We start from the raw sequence: 12125 nt of genomic DNA, 5'->3' as shown, positions 1-12125 counted from the left end.
GCATACTATTTTGCTATGTTGGCGATCCCTGAACATATAGTGGAGACAATTTTAGAAATTTCTAGTAAATACCGAAAAAACGGTATTTAAACTTGTGAATACCGGTATTGCAATCCCTAATCCGGAGCATTTCATATAAAGCCAGCTTGTCTTATTATCAATCCTGAGCATATTATATAAAGGTACCTCGTATTAGAAATATCATGATCTCATATTGAAAACTTCGAATTTTGCTTTGCGCAGATAATTTTTTCCCGCAAAAATATAAAAATATATTCGGTGACCCATAAAAAATTGTTTTTAATGTATATATATAATATAAGATTTCTTGAATTTTGTTATGAACTTAAAATCCGATCTCGTAGAAAACTATGAAACACAAATAAGAATTGTTTTTTTTTTTTTTCAAATAATTTTTTAAGAAGTTTAATAAAATGTAATAACAAGCGGGAGTAGTCTTCTCACAGTTTCGCATACTCTCTAATAAAGATGTCACGTCCTAACCTCCCCCGTATAAAATTGTAGACTTCGGGCGAATGTCTTGCATGACATAGCAAACAGTAATTTTATTTCTTTGGCATGAATCTAACATGTGATCATTGGCGATTTGGCCGTTTAGCAATAGAGATCCCAAAATTGAATTTGTATTTTAGACATGTTTTCTTTTCTGAGTCAATATATTTAGATTAATCTAAATGGTACAATTTCATAAAGCATTGACACATTGACTGCCGTGTGACTCACTTGTTTGACATTTTATAATAATACCGAATCGTCTATAACTGACTCCTTTTCTTCTATAATTAAGAGAGCAAAGGAGGAATCATCTAATAAGACAGATGGTCCGAATATATGGCGTGAGTCATGGCAGTGGGCCTGTTGTTTCAATATCAATTTAATTGGCTTCTAATAAGTTGTGTTTAATATTCATTCCAGAAAAGCGAGTTTTTTTTTTTTTTTTTTTTTAAGTAATTTGTGTATAAATTACTGTTGGAAAAAGTATTGAATTGTGTTGCGTTTTTAAACTGAATGTCTGATACTAGATTCGTTATTTAGTAAAAGGAAACAGATTAATATTATTCGTTTGTGAGAAACTTATGTCTAATGTTTCGCTTTTTGTTCTTTTTATATGTAGTTGAAAGCTTTAAAGCTTCACAAACATCGATTATCGAAAAATGAGTGTTAATTTCCTTTTATATTATTTTCTGTTCATTCTAAAAAAATCGACTTAATATTGAAAATTTAGACTGCACTCAGAAAAGAATTATTATTCGGAATTCAATGCATAATTATTTATCCACGTGAATATAAATAAGGACTCATTTTAGTTCTTCATGACCTGAAAAATAAAATTATATTTGGTGTTTCCCCCCCCCCCTTCTATTAAATTAATGAGTATTTGTAATTTTATGATGATTTTAATCTAGAAATGTCAAAATTATAAACCGTCTAGAATGATACTTGACACTCATCATAAGATTAAATGATTATAGAGAATTAATAAATATGTATTCATACTGTAACTGCCAATTTTGTGATCAAAATTTTATTTTTTCAGATTTTTATGATATAATGTTTCGAACTAGAGGTTCGAATTTGAGTTATCATGTTCACAGACATTTATGTAATTTGCCTGTAAAATGATCTGATCTGTAATGAATGACCTGTAAATGATCTAATTTCTGATCCGATAATCTTATAAGGTTAGTTAAAATGAATGATAATGTTGACAAAGTAAACTGATAAAACAACAACAACAAAATGAAATTTTACGTATTTAGTATAAAAAAATATTGAAATAAGACTGGAAAACGGATAACATGTTCTAACTTCCTAATCAAAATTCTATAATCGATCATGGCAGGTTTAGAGTTAATGAAATCTATCATAGTTCCATGGTAAATGTTATTTCGTATGCCATCTAATATGCGAGTTCACAATAATCAAACGTTTTCCCACCTGCAAAATAAATGCGCTCTGAATTCCAAAATGAAATTAGCTTGGCGCATTTAAGGCATATCGGGTGTAATGATTTTATAATGATGAATGTTTATATATCTGGCATTCGTTGTAATTGATATTGCGAATCCTACTGTTTGCTCTTTTTGGGGTATTGTTAACTATGTCGATTTTTGTGTTTCAGTGTACGTTCAGAGTCGTAGAATAATAAATGTTTTTGTTATAGTAAAGATAATTATTTTAGTAAACATATCGTATATATTTTATTATAAATTAAAGCACATGCCTTCCTAGTATGAACATTTTAAATTTGTTGCTTAGCATTTTCAGAATTATACAATAGGTTAAGGCTGCGATATTGAGTATTTAAATATCAGTTATCCAGCTCGATTGTTTTATATTTTTTTGGCAAGAAATTTGGGGAGTTTGGTGTCAAATTTCAAATGAGTTACGAAAAGGTATGAAGTTCAACCTGTTTATATACGTTATTCTCGCATGGATTTTTTTTTAATAATACAAATAGACGAATATAACAAGCATAAAATATTTTGATATTTTTTTTAGTTTATTTTATATCCGAGATCCATCTATTCATTTTACTAGCATACAATTCTTGAAAACTTCGCTTTAATAGTTTATATAGAATTGGAAAACAATTTTTCTAACCCATTTATCGAAATTATTTCGTTGACGGGAGGGGGAGAAAAGAAATCCGATAACTAATTCTTCTATTGTAAAAATGAGTAAAGGTTGCGAAACAATTGGCGTTGAATGATATATTCAAACATTGTTGTTTTAATATTTTCTTTTTTGAAATTATGAATTGGGATTTTAAGCGATAAAAGCTATCATCCTGTGTTATTTTAATGCAATAGTAAGAAATTACAAATACAATAGTACAAATTGTGAGCAACATTATTTCTGCAATCATTATTAGATGCAATTTTGTCTGTGTATTCAATATTTTTGCTTTCCGGGAAAAATCTTTTTGTTTTTATCAGTTATCCAAATTTTCATTTATCCAGATCGGATCTGGTCCTAATTAATAAAGAGAATTGAATTCTGCTGTTTTAGATTTATTTTTAGTAATTTCATAAACTACCAAAAATTCATTGAAATCACTGCTGGAGTTCTATTCTATTTCGATGCAATACAAAAAGCAGCAGTAAAACTGGAAGATTGTGGGACAGAGTTTCCGCCAGTATCGGCCAACTTGTGCCAAATATCACCAAAAGAATATCGTTTGTTTATTACATTTCTTAAATAATGAGTTCTTGTCTTTAAAAAATGGAATGTGATGTTTTTATTATATTCTTTTGTCAAACCAGAGCATTAACACCTGAAAAAGTATTTATCTACCAAGCAAGAGTCTTATTTCAACTTTATAAAGTAATTCAATCATTTAACATTTGAAATCAACATAATTCCTCTCTAATTTAATGCATTTGAACTACAAACTATGCAAAAAAAAAAAAAGTTTCTATATTGTTTTATTAACAGTTGAATGATGCAATGTGACCACTCAATTTTTGTCCTCATTTTTTTGAAAACTGAGAAGACCCTTTTATTGTTATTGTGCATGATTTAATGACATAATCTTTATTGAAGCCAATTTTTTAGCATATAAAATTTTAAGCAAAGGCTTAAAATTTATTCTATTAATAAAAAATCATAAAGTTTGTTACTTTCTCTTCCACACATTAGCTGTGGATATAATTATGCTATCAATTTGCCTGCTTATCAAAAGTTTACTAGAGACTAAATTTAAAATAAATTTCTATAATCTTTTGTAGATGTAATGGATTAATTATTAACTCTGGTAAACTTAATAGCTGTATTATACTATCAAATCTCGATAAATTATTAGTCTTAAAATGAGAGAAAACTTGCTTTCGTCTCGGATTCCATGTATTTAAGATGTTATCTCCATGTTTTATATAATCATAATCTAAAGGCTAAAATCGAAATACCCTCTCATTTTCCTGTCTTGTAATGATTTAAAAAATTTTTTAATCTGAAACATAATTAAAAAGAGGTTTTAAAAAATCCTCAAACATATCTTCACAGATTCTTTTTATCTTTTAGAAATTTCCTGTTGCATTCTGTTGGGGTGAAAGGAATAAAAGAAAGTGGAAAAGTAGTTATAAATAATAAAAATAATTGCAGAATTTTTAGAGGGAAAAAAGTTCTATCTCTATTTATCCAATTTGCTAACTTTATTTTTTCAGGCTATAAGGAGATATTTTTATGCTTGCAGGGAAAAAATGAGATTTGATTAATTATTTTTAGTGATTGTCAATTTTAATTGTTTGATTTAAAATGTATTTGGAAAATTATTATTATAATAAAGCAAACTTTCCTTGAAAAAGCATTGGTTGTTTATAATATTTTTGAATAGGTTTCATGAAAATTTAAAAATTTTTTTATAGGTTAAAGAGGATAATGGTCCAAATAAGCCCTATGCCTGTGATACTTGTGACAGAGCCTTTGCAGCTGAACAAGAACTCAAGTTGCATCTTTCAGAGCATATAAAAGTAAATATAAATGTTTTTCACAAAAAATATTTTATTTGCATTTTACATTTTTTCCCTTGACTACAACTATAAATGTATAACACTAGGGAAGTATTTTGAAATTAAATTCATTAATAGTTCTGATTTTAAAAAAATTAAGTAAGGCATAATTTTATAAATTTACTGGGTCTTAAAATATTCGGACCTTTTATGTGCAGAGAATATTAAAATATTTTAAAAAAATTTTATTCTCTGATCAGTTTAACTCAGCAGCTTTTGTTAAATATTCTTAAATATGCAATCAAATGAAAAACAATTTTTTACTGTAATCTGTTTTTATTTTTAGTTACTGTAATCTGTTCATTAAAATCTCAATAATCTTCTTTCTCAAAATATTCTTATCAAATTATATTTCTCATAAGAGTATACAAATATTATCAATTTTTTCAAGCAAAAAATACATTTTCTTATGTGATATTCGTATGAAATATGAAAATCTCATTATTACATCGTATTTATTTAAAATGTTTTGAAAATTTCTGCTTTCTTGTATAAATTCTTCCATTTTGTATTAAAAGTGAACATTTGCATTGTAAATATCTCAAGCAATTTAGTAACAATCATGCAACAGTTTATTTATATTTTATTAGCATCTAAGAAACATAATTTTACATATGCACTTCATCCTTCTATAAAATTAATATTTATTTTTTATAAAACACATTGATAAATTTGTTATTTTTGCAGAAAATATTCATTATAAAGTAAATTTATTGTTAGCTATAAGTTTTAAGAGGAAATTTCTCAGCACACTTTCTATATATGAAACGCTTATGTGTGTGACAAAGAAATTGTGAGATTGCGATTATTACTTATTGTTGAATGGTAACAGTCAAATGTAAACAAGCCATCATGCCAATTTCCAGCTGCTCCATTGAATGATTTTACAACTACATTGAATCTAACACTTTATTTAGCTAATTAATGGAACTGCAAAATATTGTTAGAAATGCACTGGAGGTTCACAGTGTTGCTGAAAAGTTCACAGTCAGATAAAAGAAGATATCAAAAGCTATATATATATATATAAAGTCCAAACTGCAAGTCAAATATAGGTTTAATCATTGATAGATATGTAATTGTTATAACTTGCCTATATTAATGTTTATATCTTAAAAACAATTATCTTGCAAAAAATATATTATCTTAAAACTTAAAAAATTCTTTTTTAATGATATTAATTTCATTTTGCACAAATTTTTACTCTGAAATTTTTTATTCATATTGGTACACTATTTGTTACAATGTTTATAAACGCTATGTCCAAATTCTGATTCATCCATCAAAACATGTTTTTATCAATCTTTTAATGGGGTATGGGATATTTGCCTTTTCTTTTATCTTGTAATATGTTCTCTTTAATTTGCAGTAAATTGATTCGATTGAATCTATATTTTACAGTTATATTAAATAATGTTTAATTTTTTTTATTTGTTTTTGTTTAATTGCAGTCCATATTAATTATTTAGCAGCCTTAAAATTCAAAAATCTAGGCCAACAAACTGGTCACCACAGGCAGCTAATATGTGATTATTCTTTCTGAATTTGAAAATGTAGATGTTCTTTAAAATATTTGACTATTGAACTTGTTTTAATATGTTTTTAATTGTTGTATGGATGAATATCAATGATATATGGAACAATTTTTTGATGCAGAAGTTCCATTTCTTTAAAACACTTGTATTCATTTGAATATTTTTAGTGCAATGCTGGAAACTGTGATTTTGAAGCCCATCCTAAGATTGTTGCTCTTCATAAGAAAATGGTAATTTTCATTTGCTTTTCTTGTAATTTTTACATATGTTGCATGGTCATTTATTTGTACCAATTGTTTTTTATTGTAACTAGTCTATTTTTTGCATAAGTTTTATTCAAGTAAATTGATTTAATAAAATTAGTATCATGAATTTTTAAAATTTCTTTATTCTTATTTTTAAGAATTAATTTTAAATTATGCCAATATTATATATTTTACTTAAGAAATCATTAAACCTCCTGGCTAAGTTAATACTTACTGATAGAATTAATTATAATTTGGTTATTTAAATATTGTATGAAAAGAGTTCGTCTTCTTGCTGACTATATTTTTCTTGAAAGTAGAATATGCAGTTATAAATGTAATTTAAATTGTATCACTACTATTAACAGGGCTATTAATGTGTTAACTTTAAGATAATTGTAAAGTAAAATTAAAAATCTTGGATCAGACAGGAGAAGAAACAATGAAATGTGATTGATTTGGGCACAATCTGACTGTCCATATATATCAATGCTAGGCATTAATGGATTAAATGCAAACATTATATGCTGACATTTATTACATTTTAAATACATGTCATTTGATTGCTTATTCAAAATTTTAATAGCTTAATTTTTTTCTGTAAATATGTTGGAATTTTTCCTTTACCAATACAATGAATATTTTTTTAGCAACATGAAACAGGGTATGCCGAAGCTATAAATAAGTTGAAAGATGCAGAAGAAATTGCTAAATGGAGAGCTGAACGGAAGCGGTAAGAATTTTCCTTATATATATTTACATATGTAATTAAAATTTGTTGATGTGCTAACATTAAAATAGTTAATAATAGTAAATAAATAATTAATAAAATGCTGAATTGCTTAGAATTATTTACTTATTCTGATTCGAAGCAGAAGATGGCACACAAATCATTCTGAATATATATATATACTTTAGAATTTTGTACATCTATTTTAATATGAATGAGCATGTTATCCTTTTAAAGATATCCTTTAATAAATTAAAACATTTTCATGAATTATTGATTTTAAAATATTTCAGTTTCTAGTTATTTAACCATTAAAATAAAACAACATTGAGAAGAGATAAGAAGATAAAATACATTATTTCATTGTTACTCGAGAATTCTCTGTAGTAAAATTCATTATCAATTAATATTTTTTATGATTATAATGATCATAGATTAAAGACTTGTCTTCTTTTAATAAATTTCTCTAATTTTCTCTAATTACTGAATGTTTTTAAAAACATTTAAAAAAGAGAGTGAAAAGCATCTTTTCTGCTATGAAAAATTGTATTCTTTAGCCCCCCCCCCCCAAAAAAAATGTAAAAGCAAGCAGTAAAAAAAATACAACAATAAAAATATTTACATTTCTTTTTCCTCCTTCAAATTTCGATGTTTTTGGTGAAAACTAGAGATTGAATATTCAATATTTAGATTCTTTATGTTGATTATCTTTGATAAAGAAAACAATTTCTAAGCAAAGCTAAAATAAATTGAACTGAAATTTTCAAAAACACACTATTTTAAATGAACTAACAGCAGAAGCCTTTCTTGTTTATTTACTTTTTGTTCTTGAGAATTATTATTTCTTAAATTCACTTGCTGCATTGATATGGAATCTAAATAAGATTTATGATGGAAGGATAATAAGGGTATTAAAATAGTAATAGTCTAAATGCATGTAAAAATCTAATAATCTGAATATTAGAAAAATAAATAAGTATATAAAATTTCAATTCTGATATACCAAGAAAGGATTCTCTGAAAAATAGCTATTTTTTATGGACCATAAAACAAAAAGTTTAATTTGTTCAATCTTATTCTTTTGATTTCTTAATCATTTACTTACAATTTTTCCATAAACGTTTCATCTTTTATTTTAATAAAATTGAAGTTATCATATGTGCTAATGTAATAATTGACTCATTGAAGAGGATTTTCTTCATATAATATATTTTAATTACTTATTTCTCATTTAAACACAAAGTCAAAATTTTAATCGATTTATTAGATGATTACTTATTATTAAACTCTATACCTATAGCTGCCTTAGTAATCTTTTTTATTATATGTTAGTTCAATTTTTTTAAATTATTGTTAGTAATTTTGAATAATGACCATTGTAAAAATATAAGTTGATTAGAAGCTAAACAGGAGGAAAAAATCCTGAAGATAATTTTTTTTATATATATATATCTTTGAATTAATTATTTAAAGAAATGACTTTCTATTTATTTCCATGCTTCAATGATTTTTCATTAATTTTTTTTTTTCGTGTCATCTGAAGGAAATATTCTTATTTTCAAATATCAGATTTTTCTAGGAATTCGTGCAAATTTATCACCAATTTAGAACTATGAATGTGTTTTTACAGGTTTATTGAAAATAAATTCTTAAATATAAAAAAAAAATACTTCACTAAGCAAAAATTTTTAATAGCACATGTATTTCATCATCATTGAATATTGTTTTTTAACAGTGGAAAAAATGGCTTATATGTTTGTTTTTTTATCTTGCTATTGGTATTAAATTTTTATTGCAGTGATATTCTCATTTTTTTGTTGCATATTTAGCTTAAGTAGAATCTGATTTTCTTTCATGTTTTTGAAATAATGCTTTGTTAATTTTATTTACAGGCGCTTCCCAACTGCAGAAAACATTCGTAAACGCAAGGCTGAGCAGGCTGAGAAGGAAGCACGTGGGGAAGTAATTGAAACTAAGGATTTTGGGTAAATATTTATTTATTTATTTATACTGACTGATAAAGTTAATATTTATTGTAAAAATAATAATTTTTGAAAATTAACTTAAGTGTTGATTTAAAAATATATATATATATATATATTTGAAATCATAGAAATATGTATTTAGTTCCATATAAGATTTATAAAGGATTTATATAGCATAAAGTTTGATATTAATGTGTTATTATATTGTAATTGATTAAAAATTTTGTTCATCCTGTGACATTTGACTTGTTACAGGATGAACATATATATTTTAAATTTTATATAAATATGTAAAATTTACTGATTCAACATAAAAAAAAAATGTTTTTTTCTGAAACATATTTATATATTAAATTTACATATTAATTTAGGTTTTTAATATTATTTAATAATTTTTATATTAAATGGATTTGATTGTGTATTCAGAAAAGTTTGAGACATTTCTATTTTTTAATGATATAAATGTTTTGTGTTTCTGAAAGAGCTTCTAAATATTTTTCTGAGTTATCTCCTTTTTTTTAAAAAATGAGTATTTCTGCATAGTTTATTCAAAATTCCTTTCCTAAAATAATATCCTAATATTTATTTTATTAAAAGTCTGCTGTCTAATATGCACCATTTCCTTCTTAGTATTATGATTTTATTATTTCCCTCTTTAAAAGAGACTGATATGAATAAATGTGTTTAACATTTTCATTTAGTAATTTTTAAGCATTAATCTGTATCAATTAACTATGCTATTTTTAATCAGAAGTTTCCAGAATGCAAATTAACAACAAAAAAAATCATACATTAAAAGTCATAATAGTAATCCTATAATTTTATTTTTATAGGAAAATGAAAAAACCAAGATTGGAGAACAGATTCAACAGAAGACATAACAGAACTGACCGAAGAAAGAGGCAGTTTAACAATACGAATGTTCATTTTAAAAATGAAAGGCTTCTTTCTACTCCTAAAGCAACATCAAATGCTTCTTTGGATTCAGACTCAGATTCAGATGAGGATTCACACATTAAGATACGTCAGTTTCCTGGTCTAATTTATTTAAAAGAGAATCCAGTAGTTCAGAAGCCAAAAGAAGTAGTTATTAACAATCCAGAGGAAATCGATTCTGGTAAACCAGTGCAAAATGAATTATCATCAGTAGCTGATGATAATGAAGAAGAAAAAGGTAACTTTTAAGATACATTGTTTGATATTTATTTTCTAATATTTAATAGATTGCAGTTGCTTTTATTGTATATAAATTTATCACCTTTGTTTCTTAAGAATTTATTCATGATTCTTTTAGCTTGTATTAAAATAACATTAAACTTCAGGGTAAATTTCAAACTAAAATTTGAGATTTATTCCAAAAAAATTCTTTTTGTTACTGACTATTTTACTTTCTTTTCTTATATTAATTAATAAACCTTTGAACTATATGTACATGCTTCTAGGAGTACTATTAGTACTAAATTATCACTGTTTCTGGAAGAAAGACTTGAAAGAAACTATAACTGAATTATTATGAGGAAAAAAAGAAGCAAGTCACCCTTTATGAAACAATTTTATTTCAAATTGATAAACTACTTGATAACACTGATTTCAGAAACCATATGAATCTGAAGCCAAACACACAAAAAGCTAGGTTAATATGTGATACAAAATTAATAATTTGAGATGAAACCCTGTGACATATGTTCATGCTCTTGACAGACTTCTGCAAGGTCTCAATAATTGTTCTTTGCCGTTTGATGGTAAAATAATTTTGTTTGATAGTGACTTCAGACAAGTTTTACCAATTGTTTTAAAAGATTCAAGATCTTTTACTGTAGCCAGATATTTGAAAAAGTATGATCTTTAGTCTAAATTTATTAAGCTTAACCATCTAAAAAAACCAACTTGTGAGACAGATCCTGAGTGAGAATTTTCAGAATGGTTATTGGAGATTGGCAAAGGAAATACTAGTTACTTTAGTACTTCCACATATGTGTTATCTTTCAGTACAAAATATAGTGAAACAATTTTATATAGTGATTTGAATTTAAGCCAGGTTATACCTCAGGAGCTAAAAGATTGAGCAATTCTGTTACTAACATTGTTTCTATCGATATTCATAATCAGATATTAGCATATTTGTCTAGGGAAACAGTTACTTATCAAGCTATTGATGATATTTTAGTGATGATTCTAATGATAACATTTTCAGTAAAGTTTTCCAACTCTTTGACACCAACAGGATACCACACATGTAAATTGAATTTCAAGCTAGGGTTGTTATAATGTTATTGTGTAATTTAGTTCCAACAAAAGGTCTATGCAACAGAAAAATCTTAATTATAGCCAGATTACTATGTAACATTATAGAGATTAAATGTATTGGCTCTGAATGTGGTAAAACTTATTTTATTGCACAAATACTACTTATTCCATCTGAAAATAATATATCATTCAAATTCAGTGAAAGCAATTTCCAATTCATTTGGCTTATAGTATGACAATAAATAAAGTACTGGGACAAACCTTTGCAAAAATTTGCTTAATACTTCAAAATCAAGTTTTTAGTCAAGATAATTGTATATGAATTTCCTATGAATTAAATCTTTTGATTCAGTGTTTGTTGTAGCTCCAAAAGAGAAATAGTCAATTGTGCGTATCAATAAGTTTTAAATGACTGATTACTGATTGATGGAAATAATTTTTATTTTTAATCATTTTTAGTATTTTATATTTTTGTTTCTAATATATACATATAAGTATATAGTTTGCTGGAAAATTTTAATTTTAAAAATTGATATTGTTTTTAGTAATTGAGGAAGAATTAATGCTTGCAGTTTATTCAGTGTAAAATAATTTCAATTTAATTTTAATAAAAAGAGAATTTATAATTACCAGACTTTTTATATTTCTAGCAGAAATGCATAACTACATGAGAAGCAGTTTAATTAACTGAGATCAAATGGAGATCTGAAAAGAATCTCAATGTGATTCTTGGGGTTGGCAAGTAGAGCAAGCAGGGGGTGTAATACCTTTGTTTCTTACATATTCATTTATGCTTGTTTGCATATAACTGCAATTTGGCTAACAAGTTTTATAAATGTATAGTGCATTTT

The 12125-nt window shown here is 25.7% G+C and overlaps 1 protein-coding gene across 3 annotated transcripts in view; it reads left to right on the top strand.

Moving 5' to 3' along the window:
• Positions 1-12125, top strand: part of LOC129978058 (FMR1-interacting protein NUFIP1-like) — a 29507-nt gene that overhangs the window by 9617 nt on the left and 7765 nt on the right. For 2 of the 3 annotated variants that reach the window (XM_056090607.1, XM_056090606.1), the window contains exons 2-6: positions 4389-4493; positions 6235-6297; positions 6963-7045; positions 8935-9027; positions 9861-10201. In XM_056090607.1, the coding sequence (XP_055946582.1) occupies positions 4389-4493; positions 6235-6297; positions 6963-7045; positions 8935-9027; positions 9861-10201 (685 nt within the window). Of the gene's footprint in view, positions 1-2115; positions 2418-4388; positions 4494-6234; positions 6298-6962; positions 7046-8934; positions 9028-9860; positions 10202-12125 lie in introns of those variants that run through there. The other variant, XM_056090608.1, reaches the window with a different exon arrangement.

Source organism: Argiope bruennichi, chromosome 1 (genome assembly GCF_947563725.1).
Source record: "Argiope bruennichi chromosome 1, qqArgBrue1.1, whole genome shotgun sequence".
In the NCBI taxonomy this organism is placed as follows: Eukaryota; Metazoa; Arthropoda; class Arachnida; order Araneae; family Araneidae; genus Argiope; species Argiope bruennichi.
Note: the sequence above shows the minus strand (reverse complement) of the source record. Positions and strands in the feature narration are given on the sequence as shown.